Source organism: Danio rerio, chromosome 7, assembly GCF_049306965.1.
Source record: "Danio rerio strain Tuebingen ecotype United States chromosome 7, GRCz12tu, whole genome shotgun sequence".
NCBI classification, from domain to species: Eukaryota; Metazoa; Chordata; class Actinopteri; order Cypriniformes; family Danionidae; genus Danio; species Danio rerio.
The window spans coordinates 32461034-32480827 of NC_133182.1; the positions used below are offsets into that span (position 1 = coordinate 32461034).

Consider the following 19794-nt stretch of genomic DNA (forward strand, 5'->3'; position numbering starts at 1 on the left):
TAAATAGATTCATACATTTTAATACAAGAAATGCTGCTGTGAAGAAAATATAAAACTGTGTATGGAAAGCACCGTCAATGCACCGTGATGCACCGAAATATCGAATTGAACTGAATCGATGGCATGATAATCGTAACCGAACCGAACCGTGAGACTAGTGTAGGTTCACAGCTCTAATAAAAGCTTCAGTAATTATCAAATGACATTTGGTGCTTTCACATGCCTATTTGGTACATTCGTATTTTTATATATGTGCATGTATTATATAAAATATTCCAGTTATAATATTCTGAATGCCAAATTTTGCACTAAATGTGCATCGGATTCAATTTAACATTAGAATATAGGAAAAAAAAATCTAGCAAGGTACCATAGACCAGCACGGCTAGTTGTGTACGTCTTTTTTGTCTGTCACACCCATTACAGGTCTCTCAGTCTCTGCTAATGAGCTGATGATCTGAATCAGATGTTTTTGCTTGTGGAAAATGTGCAGAGCTGGTGGTCTTTCAGGAACGTGGTTGAGAAACAATGCCATAAACACACTAACTTGTAGATGGGAGTAATGACTTCCTGAAGATGTAGCATAGCTTTACCAAAATTCACAAAAAATCAATAAATTACAGAACATGCAAAAAAATATATATTTTTAAACCATAATATTATCTTACAGTATTACATTTTTCTGTATTTTTAATCATTGAAATTATGAGATTGATTAAAAGACAGCACAATATCTCCCACAAAGTTCTGAAAAGTATGAATGTGTAATGTGTGAGTAATGTACAAGTCACTAGAATATATAAATAAGCTAGCTGACTAAAGTAACAGATGTTCTTTTCAACATTAGTGGTGGCTCTTATGTAGAGGTGAAGGCACTGTGAGCAGAATCCCTATTTACAAAACACATTAACTCTGACTGTGCAGCAGCAGTGATGTGTATATGTGTGTGCGTGTTTGACCTGTGCGTGCTGGTAGGCATCGCTGTGGAGTGGAGGAACATTCTCTGCCTCAGAGTCATGCAGTCTTCTGCCATAACCACACATACACTCACTCTTACCTCCCTCTTCAAACATTTCCACCCCCTTTTGACAGATATAGAGCTGTCAAATATTAATTCGCTCTACATTTGTGTCTCTGGCTTGATAAGCTGGAGTAAAGAGATTGTGTTTGTTAGTTTTTTTTTACCTGTATTATTTTAAAATGTTATAATTTAGTTTTACCATAGGAGTGTATATATTTTTAACACAAGTTAATGATTTTAAAAATTATTATAATTTGAATTATTTTTTATAATTATGATTATTTTTTAACGATTTTTACAATAATAAATGTGTATGCATGCCTTAAAAAGCTGTTTATTGTTTTATCATTGTGCAATATTTTCTCTAGCAGTAAATTAATTATGGCTTAGGTCTGAGGTAAACCTTCAGTGATCTGTGTACCCCACGGCACATACCTTGCCAATGCAGTTGTGAGCATTTATACCACTTACTCTTCTGATACTGCTGTGGCAGTGAAGTCTAGTTTATAGGTTTATACTTGTGTCAAGTGATTAGCGTGACCCAAGGCGCCTGTCTTTCGCATAGTCTTGCATTTATACTTCTGCGTGCTATTGTGTTGCTCTGCAATAACACTTCTGAAACGCTAGCGGTCAGTGAAGTTTTTGTGTTCCTCTGTAGCTCTGTCTCATTTCAGAGGCGATGAGTCACTTTCAAAGGTGAGTCCATCGAAGTCCACAAAGGCTGTTTTGAAATGAGACAATCTAGCCTACAGTGAACGTATCTCGCCACCAGGCAACCGTAACAGCCACTTTTAATAAGCACTGATAAAATTTGTAATGACTTTTTTTAAAGTGATTTTAAAATTCATTTTAAGCGATTTCAAGGCAAAACAAAGTATACAGTAGCTGGAAATATATTTCCTTTAATCCATACATGTACACATAAAAATGTAAACTGTCTATAAAATCACTCTTTAGTAAGACATGTCATACTCTTTTTTTTTTTTTTTTTTTTTTTAACATGTGCTCAGTTATCCTAGTAAATTAAACCTAATTCATACATTTAGATCAGAGTTTTCTTTTAAAAACATCCTGCCATTATCATCTTTGCAGGTGTTTTGTTTCTGAATGCTACTTTAATGTACACGTAGCTAAAACTTGCTCATTCATTGACTGTAACCGGCAGACATGCAGCAACTTTAATCATAAAGGCCCGTGCACACCGAGAAGTTTTTTTGCTGGGAGTCAATGTGATCGTGCAGACCAACGTGGACAACGCCAGACATAAAAGTATCATTTTTTGAAGAAACGCCTCATGTTCGTTTTTTTTTGGTTTGTTGTGCTGCGTCAAAACCTTCTCCACCAATCAGATTGCCACTTTTGTGCACAGAGCTGCTGAAGTTACAGTAAACAGCATTTATAGGCGCTCAAGCGCAAACGGTCAATGCGAGCACACATTAAAGAAGATGTCCAGAGGCGTTATGAATGTGGAGCTGCTTATTGCTCTGGTGACCAATAATCATTTCTTTATCGCTAGAGCTGTAGCTGCTACTTGAACCATCTATAACAACAAGCATGTCAACTTCTTCTGTGTTACAAGCGAGTGTCAGAAGCTTAAAGTTGCGTAGTGCCATCTAATGTCAAGGAGTGATTTTGCATACTATTCTGCTCAATGCCAGTGAAAACGAAAAGCGCCCGAGTGAGTACGAGCCTTAAGGTAAATGCAAAACAAAAGTTTCCATCTGGAGCTCCTTCACGGGACTCGACACTCATTCCAACGGTTTCACGCGGCTCTCACCCCCGCCCACACTCATCATCGCTACCAAACTGACCAATCACAAAGCTTGTGCAACTCATCAATGCAATGTGTACTTAAATTGTTTCAGAGGTCAGCGTCAACCATGGTGAGGGGTATGCGACCGCACGAAGATCTATTAGGCAAAAAAGTATTCATCTGTAACTCCTCCCTGCGACTCGTTAAACACTCGTGCCACCGGCCTCGCTTTATTCCTATGGGTCTCTGCCCACTTTATACTTGTCTTCATTACCAAGCCATGCAACCTGAATTACAGTTTTTGAGGATGTGCGTATTAGGGTCCATGTCATGTATGCAAATGCAGAATTTTAAATTGGTCTTTAATATGAATAAGGGAGCATAAATGCAAAGTGCATAGAATGTAAAAAAAAAAGAAAAAAAAAAGAAAACTCTTGTCTAATGTAGTTCAAAACAAATATTGTTTTACTACAGGGATTACAGTTTATCATAAACACTTTTGACCTAGGGGAAAACACAGTATTCAGAGCCTGTGGTTTCTAATTGATGTCACCAATTTGAATCCAGCCTCAATGGATGTGCCTTAAACAATGAAGTTTAGACAGTGAAACACTGGATTGCATTTCCTTATTAATATGTTTATAATTGGTTTTATATTTGTAGAACAGTCTCAGAGTTGTTGGATGAACTCTTCAGAAGGTCACATGACAGTTGCTGCTCTCACTGAAGTGGTTACTAAAGCGGAGTAGCTCTACACGGCTCTGGCAACTCACTGACCACAGAATGAGACTTAGATTAGTTCCAGACAAATAAAGATCAGGGGTGACATCTCCCTGCTCACTGCATCTGACTGCTGAGCACTGACACCGAGTGTGTGCTTGACAATCCACCCATGCAGGCAAGCCTGGCCGGATCTGGTGGCTTTGAGACACAGCCAAACCAAAACGATGTAGAGCGAATGACATGGAAGGAGAGAACGTCTCTTTTTTCTGCAAGCTAACCCAACCACACTGGTGTGCCACAACAAATGTGTTTATGTAAACAAAAAAGCAGATGGGCTACAGTGGATTGTGTGAATGGGGTTTGTGTCATGGTTTGCATGGGACAGATTTTGTAAAATGTTGATTTAGTGGTTCATTATTTTTAACCTACTTTAGGTTTGTTTGGATGTTATTTATTATGTAGTTGTGCTCTCCATCTCTTGTCATTTTTGGATTGTTTTGCTGATGTTATATTAATAAATAATTTAGTTGGAGAACTTTCTCTGTTGTTTATGTTATGTTGTCTTAGAATCACGAGTCGTATTTAAGTAGGGACAGTAACAATACACTTTAAAAAATATCAATACAAACATCAATCAATAAAAAATAAAATAAAACTAATTATATTTGATTTAGCAAAGTCACACCAGTGCTAGTTGCACATCTGTCACATCCATAATGTCATTCATAAGGATTTTTTTTCCCCTCATAAATGCAAAAATGTAAAGTAAATTAAAATCAATCATTTTTGTTTTGTAGTGAGCCAACACTTTTGATTGGCATTATTTCTTTTAGATTGTGCAGTTAAATTCACAGAATTTTACTTTTTTGGACACATCACATGTTTATTTTTATTAAAAAATGTTAATAGATTGATATTTTTCTGTGGTTAGTTCTTTTGGAAAATATAAATATATACTTTCTCTGAATTAATATTTTTAGTTTTTACTGCAAATGTCACATCCATAATGCTGGAATTGCTCATCTGTGCTTTAAATGTTATTATTTTGTGTATTTTTTCTATAATTGTGTATATTTTATGCAGTTGCAATCCCCTACAAAATCATCCCAATCAATATAATTTTTTTTTCAAACAGTCATCTTGTGAAATTATATTCATGTATTAATATATTTTACAGTAAAAACGAAATATCGCAATGTCAGTTTTTTTCCAATACCATGAAGCCCTAGTTTAAAGTGATGCATTGTCTGGGTCGGTGTTGTATATTACAGTTCAAAATCTTTGTAATAAACTGCCACTATATTTTCTGTAATTTTACAGACTTTTTTTTCTCTCTATTAAAAGATTATACATTATATAATTCCAAACTACTAAAATGTCAATAAAAGTGACTTTGTTAAACTGTAGAGTTGAATTTTCAACATCAAAAGTCAACAGAGTAGAGAACAAGGTAGCATACTGCAATTCACAACCATAAATAAACGGAAAACACTTGTGAATCATGAAATTCAGAAAGTGTGAACAGATTTTTTAACAGTGTAGTATTCTTGCTGGGTTTTCTATCTGTGTTTTTTTTTTCTCTACTTCCACGCTTTGTGTGTGGCAATATTTCAACACTTAAAAGCTGAACCCCTATGATCATGCGGACTGATAAGCCACCCCTGTCATGTCCTTGCTGTCATGATTTCAGCTGTATTATCCAGCGTCTCTTGTTGTTTTTCTCTCTCCTCTGCTTTCTGTCTCTGTTTCTCTGTCTCCAGGTTCTCAGGTGAATAACAGAGACACCATGCCATAAGATAATTACCCCTAGACTTACATATATACTTTGGTATTAGAAGGGTGTGGTGGAGAGAAGGATGACAGTAGAAAGAGTCCAGCATCCTTTTTTTTTTCTCCAGTTTTTCATCTCAATGGCTTTTGCTCAGTTGACAGATGACCCTTGAAATCCATTTACATACTTGTCAGTGTTCATTGTACTCAAGTTCACATTGTTGGCTTGTTTTATTTTTGTGGAATTCTCTGATAATACTTGTTACAGATTAAAGCTTTGGAATATATTGTTTCAGCATTAACATTTGTATATTTCTGCTATTGTATTTAGCCATGCTTGCAGTTTATTCCATTTTAAGCAGACGCACTTTCCCACAAAATCACCCAATCATTCTAAAATATAAATATTCAAATATAGCCTTCACAATTTTCCATGTATTTAAGTCGTTTGGTAAAATTTTCATGTCACTGAAAAAGAAAATGTTGCAATGTAAGTAATGTACAATATGGTGCAGCCCTAATCCTCATATTGTAATATAAAGTGTGTACAAGGTTGTTTAAATTCAATTGACCAGCTGGTTATCAGTCCTTATGAATTCTTTATCTTCAGTTTCAGTCTTAGGCTTCTTGCTGTCAACCTGCTGGGGCACTTTTCCTCCTCTTTTCAAATTTGTTGTTAAATTCTAGTCAGTTTGATGACAAGTGCTTGTTTGTTCCCAGCATAGGTCCTGTGTCTGGTACTAATGGAGAGCAAAAAGTGTCTTCTACAGGTGGTTTGTTAGGCCCACTCACCATACACGAAGCACACTCAGAATTGCACAATGTTTTCTCAGAAACACGGGATGCTTGTAAGAAAGTGTCTGGTGCAAATAAATAGGTAGTGCTATTGTCGGACAATTGCATGAAACCAATGCATTTTCAGATGTTTCTTAAAAATGGCCAGACACTGTTTGCAAGTGAACGTCCTTTTGACTGATTTTGTGCCCCATTAGGGTGATACTAAGCAATGTACAGTAGCACATAAGGTTAAAGTAGTGGGCTTAAGTAAATGGGTGCAGAGCCTTTTGGAGGCAAATGACAGCGTCTTGAATTTGATGCGAGTGGCGATTGGCAGTTAGTGTGAACTGATAAATAAAGGTGTAACATGCACTCTTTTCAGTTCATTAAAGACCACTGTCATTGCATTATTAATCAACTACAGAGGCATGATTGTGTTGGTTGGGAGGACAGCCAAGAGAGCATTGCAATAGTCCAACCTGGACAGAGCTTGGACAAGCAGTAAAACAGCATGCTCTAATAGGAAGGGTCTACTCTTCCTGATGTTTTAATTCATTCAATTGTTTTTGAGTCTTTGTATAGACATAATAGGAGCTTTTAGCAGTCTTTCTGATGCTTTTTAAATAATATAGTGATATTAGAATTATATTGGAACGAGCGAAATTTAGAAATATATTGTGATATACATTTGAGCCATATTGTCCAGCCTTATGTTTGGATTTAATTTTGTTTTGATATCGAAGGTAGCAGACAGGAATAGGATTTGGCTTCATCAGGAGGATTTAAGGCATCACATTTCTTTGGACCATTGCAAGTAACCTTCTATATTAGTATTTTATTTCTCAATGTTGCTTTTCTTATAAACAATTATTGCTTTAGTGGTGATAGGGATCGCTTTTATTGCGTTGATGGGATCTCAGTGCATCTATTTTATTTGTATGTTACATTCTCCATGCCATTTATTTCACACATTCATCTAAGGGCCACCAAGGGCCAGTTGACACATCCTGATGCTGTAAACATCTAGATAAATGTGTACAGTCCAGCATTTCCTGTAATAAGAGGGGCAAATAGAAGACTTTCTTTTTTTCTGAAACACTGTGGACTATTTCTGCTCCTGACAGATAGAGAGGGAGATGATAAGAGAGTTAGGAGAGTGTGAGAGAGTTCTTTGACTCCAGTTTCAGTGGGTGATAAATCTGGTGTTAATCTCTCGGGCCTGATTTGGTGAAGTTATGTGCACCGTCTGCCCGCCTTGCCACACACAAGCAGACTCGCAAACTAGTCACCCTACATACAGCACGGGAAAAACCCATACGCAAAATTACATATTTGTATTTTTAAATAAAGCTCAACCTGTGTGCATTGTTTTCCACAGCATATCAAATGTAGACTTAATTCTCTCTGAATAGAAGGTGTCAAAATGAGTGTTGTTCAGTCCTAAACATATTTGAACAATCAGGGCTCATCTGCTTCACATCACATTCATTTCAGCCATCACATTCTAACACATCTAAAGTATTTGTGCTGTCCAATCAGACAGAGAGTCTCTAGAGGATTTTGCCAACAGAAAACAAGTTAGCACTTCAGGCGAGAGCAGCAGTTATCAGACACACCGCTGTCAGCACCGCAGATATGCACTGCTGTATGTATTGCACTCCCACACTGAACCTAAAGTTTGTTTATGGTTGACAAGCCACATAAAAGTTGACCCTTTGCTAAGTGATGCACAGCTTGGTTCTTGTTACCAATATAGACATGCTCTAGGCAATGTCTCTTAGGTGAACTGGAAAGTTCTGTAAACTTCATTATTTCAAGAAAATAGTGTGTGTGTGTGTGTGTGTGTGTGTTTAAATTGTATAAAAATAGCATATAAAAGTATCGTTCGGCAAGTCTGTCTGTTAAAAGTCCTGTGAAGTGCTTTGAAATGCATATTTTTATTCAATGTTTAACGTAATCTCAACTGAAACACGATTAGAGGGTGGGACATAGTGTAGCTCCTCCCCAAATGCCTGTAGCATTTCGTCTCATCAACGCTCTGCCAGTGAGAGCGGTTGAGCTCAAGCTCAACAAATGAACAGCAAATGAGAAGTGTCTTGAAGGGGGCGGGGCATGTCAGATACTAGAAAGCATTTCATTAGTTATAATTTAATTAGAAACTGAAGTTTGAGGTGACGTGACTAAAACCGTTAATCCATTTAGGCTTAAGGGACAAACTATAAGCTTTACAACAGTTTTCTGAACACAAATTTTGTCACTGTTTTGGAGCACACTACCTTATCGATGTCTTAAAAACTAACAATACTGATTCTAACGTCTAAAAAACTTGATTTTAATTTCATGAGAGCTTTAAATTCTAATAAAACAGTAATATTGTAAAGTACTAATTAGATAAACATTTCTAGTCTGTATATGTTTATAAAAATAATTTAATATAATTTCTTTTTATTTCTTTTGTAATATGAAGTTTGTTATTGTTATATAAAATAATTCTTATTGGGCAAATCACTTACAAATGAAGGTTTGTGACTGATTACACATTTTTATTTAAAAAAAATTACCTGTTTCTACCAGCACGTTCTATTTAGTGTTTATTTTTATTTATTTTATGTTATGTATACTGTGTTAGATTAATTGGGACTTGGCATAGCACTTGCATATATTATGACATGCTGAAATATTGACTGATATTTTTATCCAGTCTATAAACATTTAAAAATAAATGAAACTTAATGTAAATTAGGTTAAAGTAATGTTTTTACATGACTTAATTTACTTATAAACTGCACAGTATATTTTCTTGATATCATTAGTATATGTACAAATGACACTGTCGTTTAACTCTCGCCATTCCAGTTTTCATTCAGCATCTGGACTTATGCTGTACCAGCCGCACTGTAAACTAAAGACCGCGATTGGTAGAGCTTGTTGGTACAGTGCGCCTAAGCTATGGAGTGGTCTACCTATCAGCATCAGGAATGCCGCTTCACATGACTGTTTTAAGAAACATCTCAAGACTCACCTTTTTCTGTTGCTTTTAACTTATTTTTGTCAATTTAATCATTCAATTTTATTTTTCATATTTTATTGTCTTGTTGTGGTGCTTTTACTGTTTTTTCATAGTTTTGCTTTGTTACTGTTTGTCTTGTATGCCTTGTAGCGATTTGGGTCTGAAAAAAGCGCACTATAAATAAAATGTATTGTTATTACTATTATTATTTTTTTTATTATTATTATTATTATTATTATTATTATTATATTAAATGTATAGGCTTATTTTACAAGAAAAAGTTTGTGATTTAAGCTATATAATGGGTTATTTATATTTAAGTTCGTCACCATTTTACAACAACGTATCCAGCCTAGTTTAGAGTCAAAGCTATCCTTTGATATATAATAACTCTTTCTGTTCTCCTTCCCACTCATAACTTCACTCTCACACCCTTTGACACCCTTTCTCTATTATCCCATCAGAATATCTGACATTTTTTTGCTGTCCAGCTAAAATAAAGTATCTTTTCTCTCTCTTTTCCCCACAGACGTTTGGCTGGTAATGACCTTGCTTTCATCCACCCAGAGGCTCTGTCTGGCCTCCATCAGCTTAAAGTCCTGTAAGTATTTCTCTCTCTCACACACACACACACACCTCTATTTGATCCAGGCTTACTCGTTCACCCGGCGAGATGTTGTGCAGCACAGTGAGAGCGCAGTAGATCCTGCTGTGTGTTTTGTTGAGTTGTTAAGTGGCGTTGTGTAACTAACAAGAATTTCACTGCTACCGGATCAGCAAGTCTGTCAGTGTCTGATGGAGTACCTTTCATCGTGATGCGTTCTCCCCCTTCTCTCGCCCTCTTTGCCGCAACTTATATTTGGCCTTTCAGGTGTTTGGGAGCCAATTCAAATGCTGCTTATCAGCCACCTGGTCCCCTCAGCCACGCTTTACATAAAGCTCATTTTTCCTCTTCCTGTCTTCGTCCTGGGCTGCTTCAAAGCCCTATGGTGCTCGTCCAGACACTGCTGCGGGGAATTGGGAATGTGTAAGGGAAACTTATCGCTTGGACCAAAAGCCAAAGTCATTGGAGCCGTAGATGATTCTGCAATATTTCTATTTACTGTGGTCATGTGTGTTTGAACGCCTCCTGACTGGGCTCTGTGCCGTTGTGTGTGTGTGTTGCGGCCTGGCACTGAGTGGGAAAAGCTGTCCTCGTGGCCTGTGCCATTTGAGTGACGCCAGAGAGCTGATAGTATAGAGGAAGCAAGATATGCACCGTGATTAGCTCAGAGCAAGACACACACATACATTCATATACATGAATAGAGCTGTCTGAGCTCATGATTTGTGGAGAAATATGGGAGAGAAGTGTTTTTCTGTTCTGTTGTGCTATGATGTCAGATAGATGTATCATTCAGGTAAACCCAGAATATAATGGTAGTTTTTGTACTTATTTTTCAGGATGCTTCAGAACAATCAGTTGAAGACTGTCCCCAGCGCAGCTCTCAAGAATCTTAATGCCCTGCAGTCTTTGTAAGCATCTCTTTTTTCTCTCCTCCATCTCAAACAAACATAATTCAGTATACACAATTGTTGATTTTAATGATAATTATTTATGTTAATGTTAATGATAATTAAACAATTTTTCCATCAAGAGAAGAAAACTAAACAAGCTATTTTCTGATCCCTACTACCAAGCTATCCCTACACAGACCTGGGAAACAACAATTAACCAGTTTCACTATTGACCACACTTTAATTTGTTATGGTTAATTAATCGTAAAAATTCTCAATACAGCGTTTCTGCATGGAACAAAACTGCTGCAACTTAACAAAGTTATGCCAACTGTGCGCTAGTTTAATGTTTCAAACTTGTACACCGAGGCTAATACACATGCACACTGGATGACTGTGGCTGAGGCTATTGACTAAGGGCCGTTCACATGCCAACAGCTAGATCTCTGCAACTCTCACACGATCGCTCACTGAATCTAAGCATTGCTGTACCCGGTCAGTACCTGGATGGGAGACCGCATAGGAAAGCTCGGTTGTTGCCAGAATTTGTGTTAGTGAAACTAGCAGTGGCCCTCAACCTGCGCTCTGGGTCCTAACACCCTAGTATATTGATGGGCACACTATACTGCTCATTAAGTGCCGTCTTTCAGATGAGACGTTAAACCGAGGTCCTGACTTTCTGTAGTCGTTAGAAATCCCAGGATGTCCTTTAAAAAAAGAGTAAGCATTTAACCCCAGAATCCTGACCAAATTTGTCCATCATGGCCTCTTAACCATCCTATATCATAATTGGATTCATCACTGTCTCCTCTCCACCATTCAGCTAGTGTGTGGTGTGCGGTCTGGCACAGTATAGCTGGCGTCGCTTCGGGATTTTCCCCAAAATACTGTAAAGTGCTTTGAGTGTCCAGAAAAGCGATATTGGTAAAAGAAGTAAGAAATTATTAATTTGCCACCTCACCTCTCCCTCCCTCTCTCTCTCTCTCCTCCACACTGTCCCATAATGACAATCACGCATACATATTTGTAGGCATTAAATAAAGGATATTTAATATTTAAATATTTATAGTCTCCTATTTAAGTGCATTGTTTTTTATGATGGTATAACGGTATTGAGACTGACACAGTTGCTATTTTTAGATCCCGCATATACCATATTACCGGATTACCGCCCAAGCCTACTGAGCAGCAATAAACAACAGTTTTCATAGTTTTTTCTAAACTAGTAGTGTTTTAAAATTTATGAATGCATAATAATTGTGATAACATGAAACCAGGACTATAATTGTACAAATAACATCTATAATTGTTGCATCCCTAACACAGACACATTAAATTAGTCTTCTCTGACTTCTCGCTCTTGATTGTACGAACACATAAGCATATTCCAGATTAGCGCTTTACAAATTAATCATGATTAGTGGCATTTAAAATAAAAGTTTGTTTCGATAAAATTTATCGTGTGTGTATTGTGTCTGTTTATTATTTATATATAAATACATGCATGCATATGTTTGAGAACATGTTTATTTATATTAAAATATAAAATATATATGTATATGACACAATTATCTTATATATTCAAAATTATAAGTAAATTTAAAATATGTATGTGACAAAAAATGTAGTTTATTTCCTATGTGTTTCACATATACATAATAAATATATATAACACGCACACATATATTCTGTCAAAACAAACTTTTATTTTGCATGCGATTAATTGCAATTAACCTTTGTCTAAGACTTATTCCAGTATAACTTTCTTGTCGAGTACCCTAAGAAACTGTTGTTTATGTCTTAAGTGAACATTAACAGAACTCAGATGTGTATCATTAAAGTAGACCCATGCATTGTCTTAAAGTAAACCCTACTAACTAGTGTCTTTATGTTTAATGTAAAAAAAAAAAAGCCAAAGATTAAATCTTTTAATGCTCTTGGCCAAATCACTTTAATAATTAATAATGTTTTAACAATCTATTAGTTTTGTGTTAGTTTTTTTTTTTTTCAAATCGATTTGTAACTAAAATTCTGTTGTCTCAAAAAGCTTATTTATTAGATAGAAGATAATATAGTTTAAAATTGCAGTGGAAATGTTAGTCGGTAGGGATGGGCGATATCTTATCATTTGCAATACGCTAGTAAAAATTCTTCTGCGATAAGAACTTGTCTACCCATGATAATAACGATGGGTCAGGGCTGTACAGTGTGGTAAAAATCAGTCTGTGCAATAAATGAAAGTACTACAGCAGCACATGTTTACAGATGCAGTCTAACTTTCAGATATGGTTTTGTATCACACCATGAGGAAGAAACCATACTATTTTATAATACAGTGTTAAAGGCTATGCCGATTAACATTCCATCAGACATATTCTTTAAACTTAAAAAAATTGATGAGTAATGGCTCAAAGAAGATGGATAAAACATATATTGCCTCAATTATGCATCTATTGTCTTCATGTTTGAAGCATGTCTGTCTTCTTTTTACTCAGCTACTTAAATATCTGGATGCGTTTATTTGTGTGATGTTGATGTGGAGTGATGTGCAATACACCTATTTTGTTAAAAAAGATAGTACTTCTCGTCCAAAGATACTTTTTTCCTGTCTCTCAGTGCAAAACATATCTATTACCATCATGAATATCATGAATTATTGTCATTGATGCTCCCAATATACAGTACACTATTCACTTGTATTAGCCAACACAGAGACTGGATGCAATGGTATTCATCTAAAAATTATAGCATTTTGCCAGTTACATGGAGTAATATGTTGTGAGTTTAGAAATATAATCTTATTTCGTCTGAGTTTATTACTAATATAAATAATAAACAGGGCATCAAGAAACATTTGCTTAGTACAAGTATGTGTGTGTGTGTGTGTGTGTGCGCGTGTGTGTGTGTGTGTGTGTGTGTGTGTGTGTGTGTGTGTGTGTGTGTGTGTGTGTTTGTGTGTGTTTGTGTGTGTTTGTGTGTGTTTGTGTGTGTGTGTGTGTGTGCTTGAGTGTTTGAGTGTTTGAGTGTCTGTCCTCTAAATGTATGTCTCATTGAGATCTAGACCAGCTGCTGTTTCTGCCGAAGGACAATGTATGTTTAAAAAATCAGCTCTAAACCATTATCACCTCTCCAGATCTCTCTGTCTCTCTGTGTCCCACCCCCTCACGTCGTGTGTTTTTCCTCTCTGTTTCCCTGTGGTGCTGAAGTAATGTATTTTGGCACAGTCCGTCTGCTTTTGGAGAAGGCCTCAGAGAATGACCTGTCAATCAGTGTGCTTTCTGTCCCACAGCATGGATGATGAGTGAAAGAGTGGGATACAGTCAGAGCAGAGGTCAGAGTGCTGCGGGATTGTGTTCACCCTGCAGGCTTTCTCCACAGGTTCTTCAGCTGCGCTAATCAGGCTACCAAAAATAAAAACTCTTCTTAATTACATTGACATGGCTGCGGGGAACAAGGTGGAGACAAAGCCTGGAGGAAACTACCGAAAACCCCCTTTACTTGCAGTAGTTCTACTTGATGACAGGTGTTTGATTGACTAATTATTTCTTTGGTTGCAGCTTATGAACTGATCTAAAACGGAATATTCTTCCCGACAGTTAACCAACAATCCCCATTTTAAATTAGGCTTGTTTTTAAATAAGTATGATTTATATCAGGGCTATTCAATTGGCGGCCCGCAGGCCGAACCCGGAATTTTTTTTCCGGCCCTCCAATTTGTGTGACTAAGACATCAAAAAAAATTTTGTTCAGTCAAAAAACAGTCGCTATAATGTAGATAAGAAGTGACATGACTGTTCAATACAGCACGAGCTGAAGTTAAAGACTGCGCAGAGAGTTAGTCACCTGACATTAAGCAAGTGGCACGAGCAGCCTAAAACATTTATATATGATTGTAGAAAATGCATTTTGTATAATGCACTGATATTGTTAATAGGATGCAATGATTAGCCAATTTCACTATTAACCCGGATTTTATACATTAAAGGCTTCTCAACGCCGCATTTCTGTTGCATGGAAAAAAGCTGCTGTAACAAAACAAAGTTATGCCAATAAGCACACACACTGGATTAACTATAGCAGCAAGCCGTTGACATATTGCATCTTTTCCACACGCAAGTTCATTATTTCCAATGGAGAAGTGCGCATATTGGGAGTGTTGCACGCACGGCTCGCAAGCGGACCGACGCACTCGTGCCCTGCAGGCGCACATGGTAGAAATGATCTTTAACTGTAGTGGTGAGAGTTGTACGGGGCATTTAGTGCAATGTAAACAAGAGATATGTTAGACAAATTATTGCAAATCATTAAAATAATAATGTATGAATGCAGATAATAACAACAGTTCATTTGAATTCTTACGCATGGTAAAACAACAATAATAATATTAGGCCTATGTGAAGGTCTACTGTTGGTTAAAATGCTACATTTTGTATAGACTTTGAATGGTAGACTTAAATAAACTTTAAACATGTCCTGGTTGTTAATTCACAGTAGTGATTACATCGGAATCACTATTTTTGATCACCATTGTTTTCACTGGCAAACTGAAACTTTTTTTTTTATCGGATTCCCTCTTGCATTATACATCATATAGGCTAAAGTAGTTATAATGACACCATTAAACATTTATTCTCATGCACAACACTGTTTTCGCTATGAAAAAAAAAAAACGCTTGTCATAATAAACTAAAAATGCGACATAATTTAAATGATGTTCGCACTTTCGGTTTTACTTTTGATGCCAAGTGCATTCATATCATAGCTGCCATCACTTTGAGAGAAAAAAAGCATACATGCAAATCATACTTCCCATGTGGCTCCCAAATGATCGCTCTGTCCAACAAATTGATTGTTATTTACAACTTTATTACCTGTTATTCACAGCCTATGCAGGTTCTGTTCACTAAAATAGACATCATTGGTGGGCGACTGTCTTCTTGGTAGTAAAAAATCTAGAATATGTCATAACGACAGAAATTACATTTTGGGTGAATTTTACCTTATAAATACAGTATGTGACACTTTTAACACCATTTGGAGGTGTTGCTTAGCATTATATATAAAACAATGTGAAGACTTGTGTGCGACCACCTTTACGCTTCTCTTCTTACCTTGAAAATATAACTGGCTGAATCATAGAAAAGCAGAATTAAGATTGTGTGTTAAGTCGAATCGAGGTCTTTTTTGATTAATCATGCAGCCCTATATGGGTGTTTCCCAGTGCTGGGTTGGTAAGGGCATCAGGTGCATAAAACATATGCCAGGATAATTGGTGGTTCATTCTGCTGTGGTGACCCCTGATACTTCAGGGACTAAGCTGAGGGTGATTTATTGATCTTTTTGTGACATGTTTTTAAAAGCACTGCATTAAAAATGTTGTGGTTATTGGTAACTCATGCTGGCAAGCCATTACAAAAATTTGAGCTACAAACTGCAAATACTCCAGTCTTCAGAGTCACATGATTTAAACCGAACAACTCTAAATATGCCATTTTGGTTTTATTTTACATTTTTCAGGATACTTTGGTAAATATAACATTCAAAAACTTTAACTAAAAGTATTTATTTAAAATCGTTTTTTACATTATAAATGCTTTACTGTCATCTTTGATAAGTTTAATAACTCTTTGCTGAATAAATGTATATTAAAATTAAATAACTGTTGGTCAGATTAACAAATGTTGTCTTTACAGTAAATAAAAATCAAGTTTTTCCATCCAAAGCTAAAACATTAATATTATGCAGTTTAAAATTAATATAAGCATGTGTGAAAACATGCACCTTTTTTGTTGTTTCATGCAACCAAGAATAACACAGCACTACTATTAATCATACATTTTAATAGCTGTGTGTATGAATGTCAGCTTTTATCTGTCTGAGTACTCTGAAAGAGAGGTGTTCATTTCTCAACAACTATAAAACGCAACCTTTTTCCTGTCAATATATCACCCATTAACAGCCAGTGTTTACATTAAATCTTGTTAAACTTGGATCATTTCAAGTGCACTGCAGACTGCTTTTCCCTCCATGTAAATGATTCTTTTATTGAATGTTACAGTTACTGTTTACTGTTTTTCCTTTCTCAGAAATGGCATTTTGAAGGATTTCATGTGGCCAGAATTTCTTTGCATCCCTAGTTAGGGCAGTTTATGCTATGGATATTCTTTGGAAAAGCCTCTCTTTACTCAGAACATTTTCCAAAGCCACAATTATAATCTTACGTCCATCTATAATTTCAAGTGGCCGTCTGTGCCACAGTTTGCAGTGAACCAGTAAACATTGCTGCCTTCTAACCTCAAAAGTCACTCCAGTGGTTTGCCAGTTAACAGACCAGAGAGCAATTCATTATCATAAACAATTATTCTCCAGTCTTCTTGAGCGCTAAAAGCTACAATCTGGTATGTTTTCAAAATTCCTTATGAAGTGATAAATCGTCGCAAATGATAAGCCGCTAATTTGTTACATTATAACAGCTTTCATGGCCAAACTTCTCCTTTTAGATACACGTCTTAAATTAATATCCTTCTCTCTCTCTCTCATTTATGCCACTCAACCCTCTTGACTGTCTGTGAATGCTGTACTGTGTGTTTGTCATTGTGTTGCACGCTCACGTTTGGCAGCGGCTGATGTTAAAACATGCCCAGATCTGCACATTCAAAATAAGCATGCAGCAGCAGACAGATTCATATCTCCATAGATAAGAGCCACCTGAGTCGACTCCTGAATTATGATTCAGTTCAATTCACAAATCAACCGTCCGTTTTTAAATCTATAAGGGACTGTGAAGGCCAAAGTGTGTCATTCCTTTACTGATTTCAGTTTGCTTATCAATCATCAGCATTGCGTTATGACATTGTGTGAGCTTCATGCTGTGTAGAACAGAGAATTAAACATTCTTGAATGTGCCAAAGCCCAACATGAGCCAGAGTTCCTGTCCAAAAGTACACGTCAGTTTAGATGATCTCTAACCGTAGCTCACAAATGCCTTGCAGTCCTAATTTTTTTTTCCCTAAAGAAAATTGCACTCAGATTTAAATAAAAGGGTGAAATACATGCTTGAGAACTGGTTTTCACTCACTGTTGATTGGTTAGAATGTGCAATCTTTAGTTCTCATTTCCCAGAATGGCCTGAGAGAATACAAAAAGTTTATTTAACAAGCGAGACTAAGCTTAAAGTACACTGTACACATACAGTTCCAGGCAGAACTATTGTGAACAATTATGAGCTGTGTTTATATTTTCGTTTAGTTGATCCACGATGCTGTAATTTATTTCCATTACACAAAGGCATTCATAAGCTCCCCAACTGTGTGTTTCTTTTGCCCAACAGTAAGCTGAGCAGCTCGCTATTTATGCAGAGTTTGAAAGACCAGATGAAATTAAATTCCCGTTTGTTTTGGTAGTGCACTTGTTAGGTGTAAAATTAATATGTGGTTTAAAAAAAATGTTAATCAACAGAAAAAAAATATATGTTGGTAATCTTTAATCAAAAGTTTGCTTTTCTTTCCGCTCCAAAAAGTGCAAGGGATTGTTAGCCACCAATAAACTTCCAGTAAAAGGTATCGATAAGGTAATTTAATTCAAATATAATCAGTTGTATATATATAATCAGAAATAAAAGATAGGTGGCTGGCGAGTGCAGAAACTCCATTGAAAATACTGTGTTAAAATAAGTTTAAATATTTTAAAGACATGACGCGGAACAATGGAATTTAATTCAGTGCTTCCTGTCCTGTCTGAGACCCACTTTTATTGTATCTCAATCAGACAGTGAAGATTATTGATTTGTAAAGAAATCAAATCTTAAACACAGCGTTTTTGTAATGGCATGAAAATTCACTGGAAGCACTTGAGCTGCGTACTGAAGATTAAAAGTCCTTATGCATATACTCCATTGCAGTTGTTCTCTGATAATGTCAGTTTCAGAGCTTGGGCGAAATATGCTTAGCCACAGCCCTCTAATGTTAATTTGCTTTAAGTAAAAGATTAGACTAAATGCAGAAATTTTAAACTCAAGTCCCTATTCCGTATTTAATTTCAGTTGGAAATTCATCATAAATAAAAGTCTGCAGCAAATTCGGTTTATATCGACTTATTGAACAACAATATAGATTTAAATGTCTTTGTATAAGTACTTTATGTTCTACCTTTATTTTGATAACAGAAGTGCTAAACTGAACATTTTATGCAACTTTATAGGCAGATTGATGCTGTAGTGTGCGGAAGTCACTTTGTCAAAATCCACAATACTAGTTTGCCAATGATTCCCTCAAACCTTTCCTACACTATAAAAAAATCTGTTTCTGGCAGCTGGGGTGCCGGAAAAAAACAGTAAATAACATGCGTTAAATTATAGAAATTTACGGTAAAATAGCAGACATTAAATTACAGATATTTACTTATATTTAAATTTTTGGTAAAATTTTGTAATTTATCAGCCGTTATTTTACTTTTTTTTTCCGGCAACCCAGCTGCCGAAAATAAACCGTAAAATTACAGATTTTTTATACAGTGTGGGTTTTTCAAAATAGGTTTTTTACATTATTAAATAAAGATCGATAGTAAATTCTTAACAAGATTAAACTTGAACATTTAGCTCTACAGCTTAAAGTCGGAACTCTTATGCAAACATTCTTATGTAGTTATTTATTAGAAATACACTTAGCAGTAAATAAACAAATATAAACAATAAGCATAACAGCTTTGAAATATGTTCTTTTAATATTGCAGTTACCCCGCATGAACATATAATCCTGCATTTTAAATTGCTGTCTAAAAGTAAAAATCTAAAAACATGGTAAAAAAACAGGCTGCCGCGACATTGTCAACATTGTCAGTTGGGTTTAGGGAAAGTGGGTGGTTGAGAGGATCAGTCAGTCAGTCAGTCAGTCAGTCGACCGCGGACTCTAGTGGATTTATGCAAGAACGGCAGGTGTGAATGGCACTCCCAAGAGAAATTTGAGATCTTAAAAAGCATACACGTATTTGCGAAAACAAAAACTGCAAAAATTGTAGCTCCTTGGATGTATTTGGCAATCTCCAGAAATGTAATTGGTGTACGGAATTAGAATGAGCCTGGGTAAAAAAAATACAGATGAATTCAATATGGTGGATGTTGGTTTAAATAGCTTTGAATGTTCAGGAGCACTGCATGTTTTGTATAATAATATAAATTTGGTTTTTTTTTTTCAATAAATACTTATAGATATCGCTCCTGTTAGGTCAGTTCAGTTATGTTTGTGT

At 36.0% G+C, this 19794-nt stretch overlaps 1 protein-coding gene across 2 annotated transcripts in view; it reads left to right on the top strand.

The window, feature by feature from the left end:
* lgr4 (leucine-rich repeat containing G protein-coupled receptor 4) overlaps positions 1-19794 on the top strand; it is a 91229-nt gene that overhangs the window by 43079 nt on the left and 28356 nt on the right. For both annotated transcript variants that reach the window (XM_068222318.2, NM_001353862.1), the window contains exons 4-5: positions 9584-9655; positions 10498-10569. In XM_068222318.2, the coding sequence (XP_068078419.1) occupies positions 9584-9655; positions 10498-10569 (144 nt within the window). The remainder of the gene's footprint in view (positions 1-9583; positions 9656-10497; positions 10570-19794) is intronic.